Source organism: Sinohyriopsis cumingii, chromosome 11 (assembly GCF_028554795.1).
Source record: "Sinohyriopsis cumingii isolate HCF-2022 chromosome 11, ASM2855479v2, whole genome shotgun sequence".
In the NCBI taxonomy this organism is placed as follows: Eukaryota; Metazoa; Mollusca; class Bivalvia; order Unionida; family Unionidae; genus Sinohyriopsis; species Sinohyriopsis cumingii.
This window is the reverse complement of record NC_142971.1, coordinates 88,541,628-88,562,872: the sequence shown is the minus strand read 5'-3', so window position 1 is coordinate 88,562,872 and position 21,245 is coordinate 88,541,628. Positions and strand designations below refer to the sequence as shown.

Sequence of the window (21,245 nt, the reverse complement as noted above, 5' to 3'; positions counted from 1 at the left end):
CCCGTCAAACCCATTTGGTCATTTTCGACGACATGTTAGGAGAAGACGAAGAAGAAATTAAACTGTGGTTTACGCGCAAAGGGCATCATCGTAATGCCAGTGTCTTTTACATCACTCAAAATTTGTTTCAACAAAGTAAAGCCCATCGCACCATCAGTCTCAATGCGCATTACGTAGTCTTGTTTAAAAGCCCTCGAGATAAATCGCAAGTGCAAGTCTTAGCCAAACAGTTAGGAACGCCTTGGCTGACTCAGGCGTACGACGATGCCACTCAAACTCCACACGCCTATTTACTCGTCGATTTGAAACCTACGACTCCCGAGGATTTGCGATTTCGTACCCACTTGTTTCACCACTGGTGCCAAGACGGAGGGCCTGTCCTGTACACGTCTCCGTACTCGACTTCATTTCACTCCCCATAAAAAATCTATAAAAACCTCAGACCCTTTTTCGTCTGTCTCACTCTCAGTGCGAACATGACGTCCCTTCAGTCGCATCTTCCCGTCAAATTGATTCGTGCCTTGTATGGCATCAGTCGAGAAAAAGATCCACAAACACGAGCTCGTGTCTTAGAAGCTAGTCTCAAAGAAGTCTTACGATGGTTCACGGTGACGGCACGTCAATTACTCCAAGGAATCATTCAGATTCCTCATCAAACCAAACGCTTTTTCGATCGAAACAAAGTCGCTTTGGTCCAACTGGCCGATGCCCCGCATCGACACTCAAACCAAAAAACAAATCATTTTGAAACCTGGAGGGAGCGGTACTCTAGGAGGGGTCATCATTCGCTCACTCTTAAGATGGGATCCTAATGCCCCCAAAGTTATACCCAAGACAAAAGTCCAACGAAGCCCCAAGAAGAAAAAGACCAGGTCCCCAAGGAGAACTTCTCCAGTGGCAGGACCCTCCTCTGACCAGACACCACCCCGGAAAAAGAAAAGAAGCCCCCAGAAAAAGAAAAGTCCACAGAAAACTAGTCGCAAGAGAGGCACTTCGGCCAGGACGCAACCTTACACTCGCAAACCACGACCTGCCACGGCGGTGACTGTGTCTCCGGCAGCTTCACGTTTGTCCACTTCTCCGTTAATGACACCCAGAACTGAAGAGTACTTGGAGACGTTGATCACACCAAGAACTTCTCCGTTGATGACCCCCAAAAGAACTTCCCCAGTGGCAGGACCTTCCAATTTAGTGGCAGTGGCTGCTGCTCACAAAGTACCTTCTCCCAAAATCAAAGTTCAAGAAAGATCGGGCATGTTACAAAGTTTACTGGATTTGTCCAAGCAAGAACTGGCTCGATTTAGTCCGTTGCGTACCCCTGCACGACGTGTCATGCCTGTCCTCAAACTGATACGACGTAAAGACAATCAGTGGCGACGCGTTCCAGTATAAAAAAGGCCTGTGACCAAGTCGGGTATCAGTGTTTTTTCGGTGCTCCTGAAGACTCAAAGATGTCACCCTCCAGAAAACCCCAAGGAAAGAAAAGGAAAGGACTGCCACCACGTTTAGCCAAACATGGGGACATGTTATCTGTCCTGTCCAAAGCTTCTCCACCCCTACGAAAAAAGCTCATTCAAACGGCCTCATAAGGGGTCATCGATACCGTGTGCGAATGTTGTTTGAACGTTTTGAAAGGCACGATCCCTTTGTCCAAACACCAGAAACAATGCTTAAGCAAACATCGTCACGTTCTTCGCCAAATGGTTCGAAAGAAAATTCCCATTCGTCAAAAAAAGAAGATGTTAGTGCAACGTGGAGGTATTTTACCTCTCTTGTTAGGCCCCATACTGAAAGGAGTCTTGGGAACCATTTTGGGAGGACTGGTGGGAGCAAGATAAAAAGGCCTTCGGAAGTCCCAAGATCTCAGAATCTACCCCTGACAACCCCATGGAAGGACGAAAACTAGCTTTAGTGCCTTACAAACGATGGATGGAATACCATCGGTGGCAAGAACAACGCACCCCGCATTTACCTCCCAATCCCAATTTGAGCGAGATGTCCCAGTTACAACACGAATTGCAGTCCTTGATAGATCGCCAAGATTTGTCCGAAACAGAAAAATCGCAAAAGTACGGTCAACTCTTGCAACGACTGCAACTCTTTCACCAGAAAGCTTTAGACGAAACAGCTCTACCCACTCTGAAAGATTTTAAAACCTTGATGAAAAGTCCAGCACCATCACCAGTACCAGTACCAGTACCAGTACCAGTACCAGTACCACCAGTACCCGTGACCAAGACAGAAAAAGGAGAAGAAGAGGAAGGGTTTCAAACTCCACCAGAAAAAGTACGCAAGTTAACAACACCACCTACCTCCAGAATTGGATGGATTAAAAAGATGATGGCCACCCCTTCGTCCTCACAAGAGAAAAAGAAAGTGAAGACAGAAGTGAAGACAGAAGTGAAACAAGAACCGATATCCCCCGCTCAGACATCCTTCTCCTCTTCGACGCCTATTGCTGGCCGCACACGCAAAGCATTGCAATCCAAGAAAATACCCCAAGAGAAAAAGAGTAGCATCCTCCAAGAGTGGGTGTCTTATTAACACACCAACCAACACAAAAAAAATGGAAAAAGTCTTAGCCAGCATTTACTACGATCCCTCGCATCCTGCAGGTTACGCAGGAGTTCAAAAATTGTATCGTGCTGCCAAAACTCGACTGAAAAGTCTCCGTTTACCTCAAGTGCAACGATGGTTACAAGAACAAGCTACCTACACTTTACACAAACCCATTCGACGCAAGTTTGCCAGAAGTCGCACCCGAGTGGAAGGCATCGATCATCAATGGCAAGCCGATTTAGCCGATGTCTCTCATTTGGCCAGCTACAATCGTGGTTACAAATATTTGTTTTGTGTCATCGACGTCTTTTCCAAATTTGCCTGGGTCGTGACCTTGACTTCCAAATCGAGCAGCGAGTTAGTGCGAGCCCTGCAACGAGTGTTGAAACAAAGCGGTCGTCACCCTCTTCGATGGCAAACGGACAAAGGTACCGAATTTCTGAACCAAGCTTTCCAAAAAGAATTAAAGAAACGTGACATTCATTTTTTTACCACCGAGAATCCCGAAACCAAAGCCAGCATCGTGGAACGTTTTCAACGCACTTTGAAAGAACGCATGTGGAAATATTTTACGCATCACCACATTCTGAAGTACATCGACATCTTACCGCACCTGGTGCAAGCGTACAACCAATCTTACCATCGAAGCATCGGACGTGCCCCGCAAGACGTGACTCCCGAGAACGAAGTGTTGGTGTTTGAGCGCCTGTTTGGTACGTCCCCGACGAGGGCTGTCCCCAAGAAAAGTGGAGAGTTGGCCGTAGGAGATTGGGTGCGCATTGGCAAAACCAAACGCACTTTCGACAAAGGTTACTTACCTAACTGGACGACCGAATTGTTTCGCGTCACTGGACGAGTGCATGGCCGTCATCCTGCCGTCTATAAATTGGAAGACATGAACGGAGAAGTGCTCAAAGGAACGTTTTATTTGCCCGAGTTACAACGTGTGACCAAAAAAGAAGACGACGTGTACGACATCGAAAGCATTCTCGAACGCAGAACCCGTAAAGTGGGCAAACGACGTGTCAAAGAAGTCAAAGTACGTTGGAAAGGATATCCACCCAGTTTTGATTCTTGGATCGACGCTTCGCAAGTCATCGACTATAAAAAAGAAGTGACCATCATGCCCTTTCACACAGCAGACGCAGCTACGTCGACCACTCCTCCTTCCCCTAGTTCTTCTGTGCAAGATTTACAAAAACAACCCTTGTGGGTGTGGTGTGGAGAACGTGTGCCTAAAACGCAAATCGTCTTTTTCTGCCAAATCTTCGTGGTGTATTGTGTCATCGGGGCAGCCATCGCCAATTTGAGTTTGCAACAAGGAGACAAACAATTGTGGACCAGTTTATTGAGCAGTTGCATCGGTTACCTGCTTCCTAATCCCTCCCTGAAATTCACCTCGAACGGGAACCCCGGGAACCTTGTGTCCAGTGCCAGTGCCAGTCACCACTTCAATCACAACCAGAACCCCATTTTAGACGGAGACACGCCTCTGACGTCCAGTAACCCCTCGGACAGCCACAGAACTCTGGAATTATGAGTCACCAAAACCAATTTTACTTAACTTTACCCAGTGACAGTTCCATGGAGGTGTTTCCCAAGAACACGTTGTGCTGTTACACGGCCAAATTACCTCAGGCCATCCAGTTAGATCACGAAGCCCATTGGGAAGTGGCTTTAGTAGAAATGATTCACCCGACCCAAGTCCTCAATGTCCTTCCCAATCAAAATTTTTTTGATGTGGAAGTTCATGACGAGCAAATGCAACAGTGGATGGATAGCAATGTCAAATATGACAAGAAAACCCGTACACAAAAGTACACCACGTATCACTTGTTCATTCCCCCAGGCTATTATTTTAGTGGTCAACATTTGGTCAGCACCATAACCTCCAGGTTTAATGTCGTGTTTCTGAAAGCATTGGAGCATGTCAACAAAAATGTCACCATGGAGTACCACAAAGCAGCTCGTCGCTTCTTGATGAAATTTGAACGAAGTAAAATCGTGTCCATTTTATTTTGTCCTGAATTGTTTGACATGTTGGGCGGAGACATGGACATGAGAAAGGCCATGCTCAAGAAAAACGAATTACCCATCGTTTACGACAACGAGTCTTTTAGCAAGTTATTTCGTGCCCCGGTAGAACTGAACCAAGGACTGAATTTGATGTTCGTGTATTCCGATGTGGTGGAGTACAACGTGGTGGGACACACCTCCGTACCGTTACTGCGTGTCATTCCTTTCAAAGTGGATTCTGCCACGAACGCTGACGAGGAAGGTGGAAACACTTACCACGTCCACCGCGAATTTGTCCATCCTCACTATTTGCCTGTCAGTAAGTCGTATTTGGACATGGTCAACATTGCTATAAAAGGAGATCTGGGACAAAATATTCCATTCACCAAAGGAAAAGTCACGGTGAAACTCCATTTTCGAAAACGGTTCTCTCACGACTCGTAAGTAAGTCATGTATCCAGTGTACCGAGGGGTTGCTCGACAGCGAGGACACGGTTTAGGAGACATGTTAAAATCGGCCTTTCGTTCGGTGGACCCGGTGTTGAAACCGATGGTGACACGCGGATTGCACGCCTTGAAAGATGCGGCACTGACGCAAGGCAAAGAATTTCTCCAAAATGTCATCATCGACAAACAAAACCCTAAAGAAGCCTTCATGAGGGCAGGCAAAAATGTCTTGCTGCAAACGGGCAAAGACATTTTAGGCCAACGAGAAACACCTATAAATGCCCTGCACGCTAACGAGTCAGGCATTCAGCAAGGACAAGGCAGAAAGAGACGACGAAGAAAACACCCTTTCACCAGACTTCAAGCGAGAAAGGCCAAGAAAAGAAGAACCGTTCGAGACTTAGACGTTTTCGATTATTGAGAAAAGAGACAAAAAAAAAATGATGCACCGAGAATCTTGCGCTTGTTCCAAGACGGAACTGGATCTGTTTGCCATGCCCCCTACCATGATGACCATGCAAGAATCCCAGTGGGTGGAATTTCACCCCGTCTCCTCACTGACCGATTCCGCCCCCATCGAGTTTGAAATCAAAGGACAGCCCGAAGATTACATCGATCTGAATAGCAGTTACTTGTACCTGAAAGTCAAAATTCTAGATAAGACTGGAGGTGCTATAGACGATGAAGCAGTAGCTCCCGTCAACAATTTCATGCATTCCTTGTTCAGTGGAGTGGACTTGTACTTGAATAACAAATTGGTCAGTAGCAGCATGGATACTTACCCTTATCGTGCCTACCTGGAAAATCTCTTGACGTACGGAATAGATGCCAAGAACACTCATCTCAATGCCTGTGTGGTATGGGAAGCTGACGAACCTACCAAGTTTGAAATATTGGAAACTGATGAAAAGAAAGACAACAATGATGGATTTGTAGAACGAAGAAAGAGAATCACGGGAGCCGACACAAGTTTAGAACTGATGGATCGTTTGCATTTGGACATGTGGTTGCAAGAAAAGTATTTGCTGAACGGGGTGGATGTCCGCCTGAGACTGAATCGTAGCAGTGCCGCTTTCCATTTGATGGCTGATAGTGACGGTTACAAAACCAAAATCCTAGAAGCCAGACTCTACGTACGCCGTGTGGAAGTGTTACCTAAAGTGGGAAACGACATCAGTCAGACGTTGAGTAGAACGACCGCCAAGTATCCCATACGACGCGTGGAAGTGAAAACCTTCACCATTCCCAAGGGACAGCGATCCATGATCGAAGATCATCTGTTCCAAGGACAGTTACCCAAACGTTTGATCGTTGGTATCGTCGAGAATACAGCCTTCAACGGAGCTGCCGAAAAAAATCCTTTCTACTTTCAACACTTTGGCGTGTCCAAAATCGAAGTCAGTCGCGATGGCAAGACCTTGTGTACCCGACCTTTCGAACCTGACTTTACCAAGAAGAATTACTTGAGATCGTACTTGTCCCTGTACGAAGCCACCGGACAGTTAGGAACCAATACCAGTCACGGTATTACGTACGAGGATTATGCAGGAGGCTACGCTTTGTGGGCTTTCGATTTCACTCCAGACCAAGGCAGCGACGAGGGACATTTCCACCCTATAAAATCCGGCCAGATTCGTGTGGAAATTCAGTTTAAAGACCGAGACCCTGATGAAACGGTGAACGTCATCCTGTATGCAGAATTCGATAATACCATAGAAATCAACAGTTTGAGAGAAGTCATCCTAGATTACTAGAAACCATGGAAGACTGTTATCCCTCTTTACCTAGTGGAGAAACTTTTAGTGTTGGATTATTGTTAAAAAATGTTAGAGTTGTTGTTGTTTAGTGTTAAGTGATTTTTGAATAAAAAATGTTGTGTTTTGAAAAAATTGTTTGATGTTTTATTGTTGGATTATTGTTAAAAATGTTAGAGTTGTTGTTTAGTGTTAAGTGATTTTTGAATAAAAAATGTTGTGTTTTGAAAAAAATGCCTTTGTCTTTTGTTTAGCTATAAGAATGTTGGATTGATGCTCTTTCATTTCTTACTATCCCTCTCATGACACTCACTAAACGTTGCGACTCAAAAACCGTGTGGGGGATGTTTTCCTTCACGTCCGCGCTTTAACTTTAAGAACCGGGTTGTTTCCAGTCTAACCATCCATTGTCGACTCATCCTCCTAAGAAGATGTGCTCCAAACTAGCTAAACTCAACGAAGCCTACGTGAATTTGCATAGGGTCAGACACAGTCTGATACCGAAGCCAGAAGAAATAGAGAATGTGAGAATGTTAAAAATCACTGAAGACCTGATAGAAGAGCTCTTCAGAGAAGAAATGAACAGGGAAAAAGAAGAATGGACAGAGAAGTACAGACTTCAGAGACAGCATCAACAACAACAACAAGAGCAGCAGCAGCAGCAACCTGAACCTGACAGAGGCTTTGTCGATTGCCGTATCGACACCAAAGAGTTCTTCTTTTCTTTCCGAAGAAGCAGACCTATCGCCAGAAAGTCTATCCTCAGAGGACATCGCATTCTTAGAAACTAAAAAAAGAATGCCATAGCAAACAAAAAAACAGCCCTTTTCAGGGCTACCCCAATACTCTAGAAAAGAAATAACGATCGATTTGCCAATGTGTGTAGGTAGAGTAGTGTGAAAATAAACACTAACTCTTTTTTTAAAAATGTGAGGGTATGTGTTTGTGTGTTAGTAAGTGCTTAAGTAAGTTGGTATGAATAGTAGATTAAAATCATGTTTTTTTTGGTGTTTGAGGTGTATATTTGGAGTTAGATTGGATTGCTTTGCGTATGTGGATAGTCTAATGAAGTGATTTATAAAAAATTTTAAAATAGTGATGGGTAGCATAAAAAAGTGAGTGAGTGTTTCTTTTAGGTCCGCGCGTTGTTGTTTTTGGTCATGATGTAGGTAACATCAAGTTTATGTTTTTGTTAGGGGGATGTTTTCCTTCACGTCCGCGCTTTCACTATAAATTGAAACTCGCTGCGCAGTCTAGCTACCCTTGTTGATTGATCAACACCAAAAATGAACACGAGACTGTCTAAACTGTTGGAACTTCATGTGCATCTGGAATATGCCAGGCGCCTGTTGAATGAACTGGCCGCGGAAGCCATTGTGGAGGAGGGAAGGATAAGAGAGGAGGAGGAAAGAAAAAAAAAAGAAGAGGAGGAGAGAAGATATAAAGAAGAAGAGGAAAGAAGATACAAAGAGGAGGAGAGAAGAAACAAAGAAGAGGAGGAGGAGAAGGAAAAGAAGAGAAGAAGAATAAATTTCAGAATCCCAGAGAGCGAAAATTGGGATTCTGAAGCGACATATCCTGCCTCTGCTCTCTCCCCCAAAAAAGTAAAAAGTAACTGGGGGATAAGATGTGTATGTGGCGCCAGGCCTGGAAGGTGCCACCATTAACCAGGTGTCCATGAAGTTCCAAAAAAACAGCCCTTTTCAGGGCTACCCAATACTCTAGAAAAGAAATAACCATCAATTTGCCAATGTGTAGGTAGAGTAGTGTGAATATAAACACTAACTCTTTTTTAAGATAGTGTGAGGGTATGTGTTTGTGTGTTTGTGTTTGTGTGTTTGTGTTTGTACCCGCTCACGTACGATTGTGTGGATAGTAGATTATGGATTTGTTTATTGTTTCTTAGCGTATGTGTTTGTGTTTGTGTGTTTGTGTTTGTACCCGCTCACGTACGATTGTGTGAATAGTAGATTATGGATTTGTTTATTGTTTCTTAGCGTATGTGTTTGTGTTTGTGTGTTTGTGTTTGTACCCGCTCACGTACGATTGTGTGGATAGTAGATTATGGATTTGTTTATTGTTTCTTAGCGTATGTGTTTGTGTGTTTGTGTTTGTGTGTTTGTGTTTGTGTGTTTGTGTTTGTACCCGCTCACGTACGATTGTGTGAATAGTAGATTATGGATTTGTTTATTGTTCTTAGCGTATGTGAAGAGTATAGTTTGGGTTTTGTAAGCGCTCACGTAAGATTGTGTGGATAGTAGATTATGGATTTTGTTTATTGTTTCTTAGCGTATGTGGAGAGTATAGTTTGGGTTTTTATTATATGAAATGAGAAAGTATAGTTTGGGTTTTATTATATGAAATGAAAAAGTAGGGGGATGTTTTCCTTCACGTTCGCGCGTTGTTTGGTCATGATCTAGGTAAGATCAATTTTACGTTTTAGGGGGATGTTTTCCTTCACGTACGCGCTTTAAGTATAAGAACCCACAGTATTCGTCGTTCAAACCATTCTGCAAAGAATAAAAAAAGAAGATGGCTTCTAACCAAATGGACAAAATACAAACATTACAAGACGTTTTAGACAACTTAGGAATGATGGAGCAGATGTTAATAAGACTGGTTGAAGACCATTATTCCTATAGTCCCCATCGTGTAAAGATGGAAATTAATAACTTAAAAAAGGTAAAGGACAAGATTAGTGGTGTCATGAAAGAGATAAAGGAGGAGAAGGAGGATGAAGAGGAAAGAATAAGAATAAGCAAATGGAACGAAAAGATTGAAAAAGAAGAAGAAAATGAGAAGAGGAAGAAAGAAGAGGAGGAAGAGAAGAAGAAGAAAGAAGAGCAGGAGAAAAAGAAAGAGAAGAAGAGAAAGAGTGTTGGAGATAAAATAAGAACTTGGTGGAGAAAAAGAAGAAATTAGAAGCAGAAGAAGAAGAAAACCCAAAGGCCCTTTTCAGGGCCAGCCATATTTCTCGAAAAGAGATAGCCTTTCCATTGCCTACCCTTTTTTAAAATTTAAATTTAAATTTAAATTTAAATTTAAAAAATTTTTTAAAAAATCCCAAAAGCCCAAACTCTATTCCCCATGTTAATTTCCCCTTGTCGCTAGACAGACCCACACTATAGTTCCATGTTAAATTCCCTTTGTCGCTAGAGTGACCCACGATTTTTCTCCATGTTAATTTCCCTTGTCGCTAATCTGACCCACGATTTTTCACCATGTTAAATTTCCCTTGTCGCTAATCTGACCCAGGGGTCTCTGTAATGCTAATTCCCATTGTCGCTAATGTACCCCACTTAACTACTGCTGCTGGTTTCTATTCATACTATCTGATCATTCCTTTACAAGATGTGCTAGTTTCTATTCATACTATCTGATAATTACTTTGTAAAACCTGCTGGTTTCTGTGCATACTATCTTTTAATTACTTTGCAAGCTGTGCTAGTTTCTATTTATACTATCTGATAATTACTTTGTAAAAGCTGCTGGTTTCTATGCATGCTATATGTACGACATAAATTTATTGTACTGGGTGACGTCATAATTTTTGGGACGGACCTTCATGCTTTATCTGCATTTTTGCATTGTTGATTAATGTGGTCAAGTGTTCGTTTTGTGTTGTGAAAGTAAACATTAACTAATACTACTTAACATTATACAAAATATATGATTTTATTTATTTATTTATTTATTGTGTTATTCCTTTCTTTGTTACTTTATTTCATTGTTTAATACTGCAGTACTATTTATCGTATTTCACATATAATGTTTGCATTGTGAAAAGCATTCTCAATAATGCTTTTATATATTGCTGTTTTTTGTAACTCTTCCAGAAATAACTTGTATTTAATCATGCACCTGTACTTGAGCAAACAAATTCTAATTTATTGTATAGGTCACACATTAATCTCTCTCTCTCTCTCTCTCTCTCTCTCTCTCTCTCTATATATATATATATATATATATATATATATATATATATATATATATATATATATATATATACATATTCATTTGGATGTGTTTATATACATTGTAAGCATAAATCAATCATACTTATTGAAAATTGTTACATGCGATAATTTTGTTATACTATATGTGTCAAGTGTGCTACCTTTAGTTTCTGTAGAAAGCTTAAAAGTACATGTAAATGTGTATGTTTTTTTAATGGCCGATAGGCTAAATGTAACTTGAGATCCAATCCTATCACGTATTGTTGATAAAATGTACATGGTATGGACAACTGGGGAACTATGACACATTCTCGTAGGTAAGTGCTATGACTCATGTTGAGTAATACCTGTGCTTACCCGTAGCAGCCGGAAGTTAATCACAGTAAAACGCTCGTTATATGGCGTCCGTGATACAATGTTATTATGTTGATAAAATCACCAAAACACATTCTAGTGAAGTCTAGCACTGGGGCGTCATGCCGCAGACATGTAGCATGATGTCCCACCCAATCATATTATCCTAACACCAGGCCGACCAGTCCTAACACTAACCTCTTAATGCTGAGCGCTAAGTGAGGCAACTGTTAGGACCATTTTTATAAGTCTTTGGTATGACTCAGACGGGTTGGAACCCGCGACCTCCAAATCCGAGGTGACCGCTTTAACCACTTAGGCCACCAAAGTGGGTAAGCATTACGTTAAAAAAGAAATACATGTGTCTGCATATTCTTGCATATTTTATGACTTTTCCAAAGGACCTACTTCTAATGCGAGTCTCTTTGCCTTTCTTACATACTGCCTTGCGAGCTGGAGAGGGATAGTTATCGTTGATTCATTCTTTAGGTTGGCTTCGAACGTCAGACTTCGGCTTTTTAATTAGTTATAAAGTTTTGTATATGCTTTTGATTTTTTTTTGTTGCCATAAAGCATTGGTCTGTTTCCTCCCTCCCCCATCTCTCTCTCTCTCTCTCTCTCTCTCTCTCTCTCTCTCTCCGTTTTAGAAAGATACATACACACATCTTTTGCTGAGGTTTAAGTTTTGTAGTACATGTAGCAGGTATGCGGCTGAAATAAAGTGAGTGCTGATGCGAGTAAAGTTAGTATCAAGTCATATACGGCCAATACTGACTACAGAAAAGCGACTATCGAATCAAGAAAAGTGAGTATCGAGTTAAGAAAAGCGAGTATCAAAAAAGGTGAGCATCAAGGAGAATATGAACTTATAGAAACCTGAATAAATGAAATCATATGAAGAAGAGAATATTTATACACGAGAGAATATATAAACACGAGTTTCTCAGCGCTTTTCAGTGACTAGCTCATTAAATAAGATTATTATTTTACGTCTTAGGCTAAAATTTGTAAAGCACAGTTTCCTTCATCTTACTGTCTTTAGAATTCGAGTTCTGTTTATTTAAAATATACCATATTGCCACTACCGTGCTGAGGTACCGTTAAACGATACATTTAAAAAGGTATCCCCATCCTTTACTATTTTATCCGTGTACAAAATTCCCTGTCTTTAAAAGCCTGTGACTATACCATTCTTCTTGTGAGCAGTGTTGAAAATTTGGTTATCACGGATATGTGTTTTGAGACCTACACTGTACACTTCGTTTTGTCATTCTGTGATTTTTGTATATCACGCCTATGTCTTTTGAGACCTGTGACTCTGTCATTCGTTTTGTCAACAGTTCTTACAATTTTGTTTATCACGGGTCTGTGTTTTATGACCTATGAATATGATATTCGTTTTGTCAGCAGCAATGCAGGTTGAATATCACGAGCAAATGTTTTGAGACGTACACTATGCAATCCGTTTTGTTAGCCGTTCTGAGAGTTTTGTATATCACTGATATGTCTTTTGAGACATGGGACTCTAGCTGTTAGCTTTGTTAGCAGTTCTGACACTTCGTATATCACGGCAATGTTTTGAGATCTGGGACTATATCACTTGTTTTGTTAGTAGTGCTGTGAGTTTTCAATAAAAGTATGAAAAAAAAAATAGTATCATTATCACGATGTACCAACGTACAGACATCCAAAACGGAAGCTCTGTGCTGTACGTTGATGCATCGTCTAATAGGTTTGCAGTTTTCCTCCTGACGGGTTTTGGAAATTGACCATTTTCTCCAATTTTTACCTTTCATTCCAGCCTTTTCAAAGTTTTGATGTAAATCTGACTAGATTATAGGAAACTTAGATCATGATGCTATCGTGCAAAATTGGTACAGACATTTGCGGCCATTTTCGTTTATGTTGTTATGTTTAGCCTACTGAATTGAGCATGAATTCTAGCCTAGCACCTTAACTAAACTAACTCTTATATATCAATGCTGAAAAATAATTTTCCTGTCACATTCGTGTCCCTGAGCTTCATAGTATGAGGTGCATGTCAGAAACGAGGTCATTTTCTCAAAGCACTGTTATCGTTAGTACTGTACTCCTAATTGTATGTTTGTATTTTATAACTGTCCGCCCACTTGTATTTCTGTACGGAGTAATGCTGACGATGATTTATATCATTTGTATGATACATTCAACTTTTACATCTTAATTTCAGTGTTACTTTTCTTACAAAACGCCCTAAAAAAATTATATTGCCAGCCTGTTTCACTGAAAGGCCTAACTGAAAGTTCTTTACATATACTCAAGTACTAGTATCATGGTGATGTTAATATGGAGCCGTTACTTTAGTTGTAATTTTCAACGAAGATAAGTTAATCTAAGTTAATCTAAAGACAGTACTTGACATACACATCGAAGCATGCCCAGGTATGGCCCGCTAACCGACCGGGGTTTGGAGAAGTACTTTATTTGGAGATTTTTGCAAGCGGGTTACCACGCCACCGTACTCTGAATATCACACTTTTGCGATACCGGGCTAATGGAGTGAGTCATTGTAGCTCTTCGCGAAGAACGCAGAATCAGTATAATCTGTGAAATTGTTGATGATACAACGTTGAAACATGGAACACAGCTTAAATGAAATTAAGAAGTCAACTTAACGAACAACTGGCTAAAACATGATGATGAAACATGTTCCTATTCAGAACGGATTATGCTCAGAAGGGCATCACATTGCCTAAATTTTAGATCTTTAAAACGAAGAAACTTGTGTCTTGTATCATCCAGATTCGTAGTACTATTAGTTTTCGCAGCATTAACTAAGTCCTCCATTCTGATTATAGTCCTGGTGATTCATAGCCTATACATTTTCAAGAACACTTGGCATCAAGGTATTCAGTTCCTGGAGCAGAACGGTGGTTTGACCTTCCTTGAGAGGAAAAATTCAGGAGACTTTCAGACAACTCATGATCATCTAGATCGTTTTGACTTTCGTAGCATATAATATTATTTTCTGACTGGTTGTTCTTTAAAGATGTTGAAGTTTGAATTCCCTGTCTTCTACAACCCGACTTTTTATCTCTGACAAAGAAAGACGTTCGTTCAAAACCTCTAAATGTGCTATTTTTATCGTCTCCTTTTCACTGTTTATAATTCCATCATGACGCTTTATGTAGTCATTTGCTAATGATAAGTGTTAAGGTCTAAAATAACGTAAAACAAATTTAATTCTCAAATAAAAACAAAGAAATCACCTATCATAATATTTTTAAACAGTTAATATCACACATTGATTAGTCCACACAGCATCGGGAGTAGCAAACGCTGGGCCCAATTTGGCTCATTTTGTCGGGGACCCCTTGATTTACGCGCGGTGAACTTAAAATGTTCTGCCATCGCTTTAAAGTTACTGTCTCTCTATAGATATATGTTTAACAATTGCTAACGCGCGGGACCCGATTGGGCCAAATCGGTCCAATCGGCCTTAGGCTGGCACTGAGTTCAATGTTTCATAGGGTATTTCGTGGATAGACCTGTGTATACCCTTTCCAGACTCTGTGATTGCAGGGACATTACAGCCTTCTTAACAAGATAAGGGATGACGTTCTTTCATTTTGCCTTTATTGCAAATACAGTTAATCGACTGTATAATTTATAATGCGTTTGAACACGACCTACGCCTACTAAGTTACAATATCATATTGGAGGAAGAGCTAATTTGTATTCTTTTACGCTGTCTAAAAAGCACCAAAATAATATGCTAGTTAGCCCATAATAGTAACCATAAGTTCAGAACATAAATTTGTCTTTTGCAAAGAATGTAACGAGTAAAAAACATCGCACAGCGACCATTCATCAAATTATTCTAAAGGCATATGAAGTAATAATTGACCGAGTCACAGCAAAAAAAACGACCTTCAGGTCCTTGTGGCCAGTGCAGTATGGTCAGGGCCTAATTGATTAACGCGCAGTGTAGACTTTTATCAAACTTTGCTATTTTAAAAGCATGTACACACAAAAAATAATGTATAAATCAGTTACAGAATATTCTTGAAGCCATCATTTCCGCCATATTAGATATCAAAAATGCATCCAAATGCATTAATAAATAACTTGTATACGAGACAATATTTTATCCAGTCAGTTCCATAGGATAAGCTTAACGTGAACAGTCAAAACATTAGCTCTGTAACGTAATGACGTTACTTTTCCAAATGGTCACCTCCATGATCTGCAATTTTTGAAAATTTCAAACAATCATCTCTTAAGGTAAATGGCAGAAACGAGGTCATTTTCTCAAAGCACTGTTATCCTTAGTACTGTACTCCTAATTGTATGTTTGTATTTTATAATATGCTAGTTAGCCCATAATAGTAACTATAAGTTCAGAACATACATTTGTCTTTTGCAAAGAATGTAACGAGTAAAAACCAATTCCAATGTTTACACTTCTTTCAATCCTGTGTAGAGTTTGAAAAGATCATTTTTTTAATAAAAAAAAAGCAAGTTATCATAACGAGATTTTAACAGGATTTGAACTCTATGTTTGTGCTTACACTGAGAGTCTGATTTACACAAGAAACCAATTACTGATTATGTACTCATTCAATTAGGGGTGCAGTCCTGACAATGACAGTGCTCCCAGAAAATGGCCTCGTTTCTGGCATATACATTATATTGGGCACAACAACGGCAGGCAGAAAAATGATTTTTCAGCTTTGGTGTGAAATGATTTAGTTTAATTAAATGGCTATGATAGTATCTGTGCTCAATTCACTGCGCTGAAAATAAACGAAAATGGCAGAGGCGCCTGAAGAATTATTTTCGGAGGGCGGGTTGAGGGGTGGGGTGGCAAAACATGTTTAGAGACGAAATCCAAGTAGGCGGAACAAATGTCCCCTCTCCGCCTCAATCTGCGGACGCCCATAAAAAATGGTTAAGACCAGAACAATTTCGACCGATGGCATCCAATAGGTACAACTCTAGACAATGATACAATAGGTACAACTTTATGTAATGATACAATATTTACAACTCTAGGCAATGATACAATAGGTACAACTCTAGGCAAAAGAAGCATGATAAATTAATACTGTATTCTAGTCAGCCTCACCTCAAAACCTCAAAGAGGCCGGAAAGAACGGTTAATAGAAAATGGTATATTTTCAGAACGGTCAGGAGGGAAACTGTGGACCGATTAGACAATGTCTCACCGTACAACTCACGGACTTCCGTTTTTGGAAGACTGTACGCTCGTACACTATGATAATGATGATTCTATCGCTGTCATAAAAGTAAACTGGTATATTTCGTTAGCTTCTGCAGTCGAAGCATATCAGCGACTTCAAAGTGGGTATATCTAATGACATACACGTATATATATATATATATATATATATATATATATATATATAAGAGCATCTAAATGAGATATTTTGTACATGTATTAAAGCGTACTTTTCCATCAATCAATCCATCCATAAAGACAAAAGTGTGATACCAGCACACACATATATTTCCTCTCTGAGAAGGAAACCAGCATGAAAAAAGTTACTGACTTATATGAACACTGGGCTATTTCTGCATGGGAAAGTATTGATAAAACAAAAATGTGGATTAGGAAACAAAGTAATAATTAGACAAGGAATAAAATGACTAATTGCTTTTTCAATGAAGATAGTCTCTGAGTCGGAAAGATTAGAAGTAAAAGGAATTTAGCCCATCTATCCACACCTTCACCTCGTACAACTGAAGAAGACGCATTGACTCCACAAAGTACAATGATAATACTACTAGCCGTCTGTCATCAATTATAGCCAACATTTCATCAAAGAAATTACTGAAACTAGTGTCAACATAGGGATGAACTTAGTTTCGTAACTTAAACTACCTACGCCATCCCCCATGACACAAATATCTTACAATTCTTAAGAAACTGGACCGGAGAAAGGGATCGACAATGGAAATTTTAACTTCTTTCAATATTTTTGTCATTTAAAATCTTATTACTGTTCAATAAGTCGATACTAGATTTTGTAAACCTCGAAACTCGCTTTTCTAGATTCCATAGCCCTCTTTTCTAAACTCGATACTGGCTTTTCTGGGTTAGATGCTAGCTGTTCTGAACTAGGACTTCTTCATTCGAAACTCCATTTTCTTAAATCGCAACTCGTTACTACAAGTAAACTTTACATACTGCTGGTATATGGTTGACAGTCTCAGTATGTTTTTTTCATTCCGTATTACAAGGTTTTTGTTTTCTTTTCTTTTCTTTTTTTTAAATCTTATATACCTACACAAACTCAATATAATTTTTTGAGAACACGAGCTGATCTCATTCCCGAAAACCCTGATCTGTCCATACTGCTGAGAGAGAGAGAGAGAGAGAGAGAGAGAGAGAGGAGTATGCTGTTGTTTGATCAATGCTATATATCCTTGGTAGTGGCATTATTTATAGTAATTATTTATTTATAATAAATAATTATATTACGTTACTTTCGAGATTGACTATTAGCTAAATTTAGTTGTCATTGCACAGATTCGTTTACACAAAGCGTAAAAGTACATGTGCATTTTGAACAGGTAAGCTGACCCACATTACTTTTAGATGTACTTGCGTGATCAGGTAGACGCTTACCAACTATTCATCAGCTGAGCACACTTTTTGCATTATTTTTGAGGTTACAGTCTGATCTAAATGGGTCTACATAAACTTACCCCTCCTTTTAATCCATCCATACTAATGTTAGAATCTCTGTTTTCCTAGTGTTTGTAAGTTTGGGTACATCCGTGTGGTTGTAATTTTCTTCAGTTAAAAATTATATACACTTAACCGGCAAAATGTTTATTTGCACCACGTGATCATTTGGAAATCACCGATATATTCCGCAGGTAATGCAATGAAACGCAGATACCATCTGGGTGTTCAAGCGAAATGTGACGTCTGACAGAGTGGGCGTCACTTCTGAATCACAAATTTTTTGTGCACGTTCAAATTGTATTAGCACGCTAATTACTTCTGGTGTTTGGAAACCGAGATCGATTTCCACTTGTAAAGAATGCACTGAAACTTAAACAATTACAGAGACATTATAACCTGGTACTAACAGATAGGAAACTCCTGCTCTGGCACAGCAGAAATCACCCCTTCCCTTTCATTATGCAAATTAGCATACTTAACAGCTAGGAACCCTTGGAAACCACGGGGATTTCAGTAGTTTTAGTTCAAAAAAGGCCTTTTCGTATGGCACATACGTTGTAAAGTAACTTGCTTCAGCGTTTTGGTCATTGACAGGAAGATGTAAACACGGTTTTATTTGTAAATGATATAAAAAATATTGTATAATTTAACTGATTATTGGGGGATTTTTTATTTTTTTATTTTTGGAGCGATGCATTTTGATAATAAGTTTGAAATTTTACAAACACTGAAAGATGCATTATTGCTAATTTTATCTCGAAAATGAAGTAATTGCTTATTTAGTTTGTAGAATTTTATATATTAGATTACATTTCAGGTGCGGGAAGAAATAACTCAACTTTTCACTGAAGACATATCGGTTTTTAGTACATGCTCATTTTTTCTCCCGTTAACTTTACATTGTCAGAATCGTGCAGTATTGCCCGATACTGAACCCGCGCGCCAATACACATATAACATTCACGTGTATGTACGCAGTAATAATGATGGTGGTGTCGAATGATGAATATATATATATATATATATATATATATATATATATATATATATATATATATATATATATATATATATATATATATAATTGAAACAAATGCACAAACCTGGTTTGCTATTGCAATTTTAAATTTCTTGCACATAGTTTTAGTATGTAAACAAAGATTGTGACATCTCAGCATACACAGTTTTATTCTGAGACTGTTTGGGGGAAAATCTTGTACATGCCTAGAAATTCAAAATAATTCCGGACTGGTCACAAGAGTACTTTTGTCTCCCTTGTCAAGTTCTATACGTGTTCCAATTGCGCAGAACGATACTGAAACTAATAACAAAATTGCCATCTCATAATTGTTGGGCACTGTATACACAAGATCTTTCAAAAGTTTCTGCGATACAGAAAGGGGCTATTATTGAATAATGGTGGTTATTATTACCAAAACTGTATTCACACAATGTTAAGCCTTGTCACGTGAAGATTATGTACCATCTTCAGTATCCTGATGAAGACAAGTGGCACAAGATCATAATAATCGAGTAACTCAGTGGCATAAATATTATGTTATCTTCACTGTTCCGGTGGCCTAGTGGTTAGAGCGTCCGCCTCGGATGCGGGAGGTCGTGGGTTCGATCCCTGGCCGAGTCATACCAAAGACTTACAAAAATGGTACTAACAGCTGCCTCGCTTGGCGTTCAGCATTAAGAGGTTAGTGTTAGGACTGGTCAGCCCGGTGTCAGGATAATGTGACTGGGTGGGACATCATGCTACATGTCTGCGGCATGATGCCCCAGTGCTAGACATCACTATAAACTGCCACATTGCAGACATCGTAGCTATATGACTGAAAAATTGTTGAAGCTACGTTAAAAATCCAAATCACATCACAAATCACATGTTATCTTCACGTCCTTGAACGTATTGTTGATCCTTTCTTCGATGACAACGAATTGCAGGAGTTATTAATTTTAGTTATTGTTGTAGACCATTTGTACCAACAAATTTTTCTAACTGGCTCTGCAAAACAAATTTTCAGCCATTCAAGAAATGCACACGTCAGTTTGCTATATTTCTATATGGTTGCTGGGCAATTGTGAGGTTTCAAGTCCAATCCATGCGCAATCAACACCTATCAATTCAGTCGGGCAATACTTTAGGCTAAATTCATGCATTTCATTAGACCCATAACATTCATATACAATAAAAAAAATAATTTAATTTAATACTCAGCAGTACACATTTTATAAAGTGACACTGTAACTATTTTTTTCGAAAGCCCATTTCATCCTTAAAACCATCTCTGCATAGTTTAAGCTTTCCCATTTCCAACTGACATGTGGTTAGTTCTTGTAAGAGATTCTTAGATCTGTACAATGCACACAAAGTGGATAAACTACATTCGTATTCATGATTAGTTAATAGGAATGTAGTCAGTGGCATGTATATGTACCAGTGTTACATTATTCAGCAGGTTATACTACACCCACCATGTGTAAATCACACCCAACACAATATGCGAAAGTGGTGTTTCCTTGGTCAAGTTTCTTATCAACTTGTATTATTAATTATATTCCACTAAGGACGTAAAGCTGACGTAACTCCAATAGTCCAAGTTTACCGACCAACAGCACAATTAACCCTCGGCCTGGCTTCACATATAATACTCTGATAATGCAGTGTAAATCAGTGGCAACCAAAAAACACGTGGAAAATGGTAAATAAACTGTGCATACTACATACTGGTCATATGCTGCACTTGGACAAGCAGTAATTAGTGTTGCTAAAAACAAGGGAAATAACTCATGAGAGAAAAACCATAAAACATAGACTTATCTCATTTGAATCTTTATGCTCCTTGTGTCATTAAATACATCTGGAGAAGAAAAAAAAGTCAAATTATCGTTCTTTAGTTTTCATTTTATTATCATTATGGTCTGACTAGTGAATTTTTTTAATCATTTTAAACATATACTAAACGCTTACTGGTCCAGTCATTTTAGTGTAGTGTAATGTTGTCAGTACATGTACTAGAATTTATAAATTATCAGTGTATTTATTAATCATTTGAAAATATCTGTAGTCAACTGTTACTATTGCCAAGAAATGTCAATATGTACACTATGAAAATTTTAATTTTATAAAAGATGCAAACAATCCTTTAATTAAAAAAACAGATACAATGCCAACATTCCCCAATATAAAACTTTTTAATTGGATCAGTTCTGGTAAATACAATTCATGTTCAAATTCTATTAGAATATCATATCTGACACATTCCAAGAGTTTGGTAGGGGGTGGGTTTTAGAATAAAAAATTGTGTTTTCAGTAAGGCAGTGTGCATGACCCCAAAATTGAGAATTTAAATACCATGTTTTCTGTGAAGCAAGGCTTACAAAGAAATAACATGGTTCATAGATTTAGCATTGTCCAATACTATTATCACACACACACACAGAGGGAGGCAAACACTC

The 21,245-nt window shown here is 39.2% G+C and overlaps 1 protein-coding gene across 1 annotated transcript in view; it reads right to left on the bottom strand.

Annotated features, from left to right (window-relative positions):
- LOC149788938 (sodium-dependent proline transporter-like) overlaps nucleotides 1–17,928 on the bottom strand; it is a 59,146-nt gene extending 41,218 nt beyond the window's left edge. Inside the window, exon 1 of the mRNA XM_089975083.1 lies at nucleotides 17,798–17,928. Within this exon, the coding sequence (XP_089831209.1) occupies nucleotides 17,798–17,818 (21 nt within the window). The 5' untranslated portion in view covers nucleotides 17,819–17,928. The remainder of the gene's footprint in view (nucleotides 1–17,797) is intronic.
- Nucleotides 17,929–21,245: the final 3,317 nt, after the last annotated feature.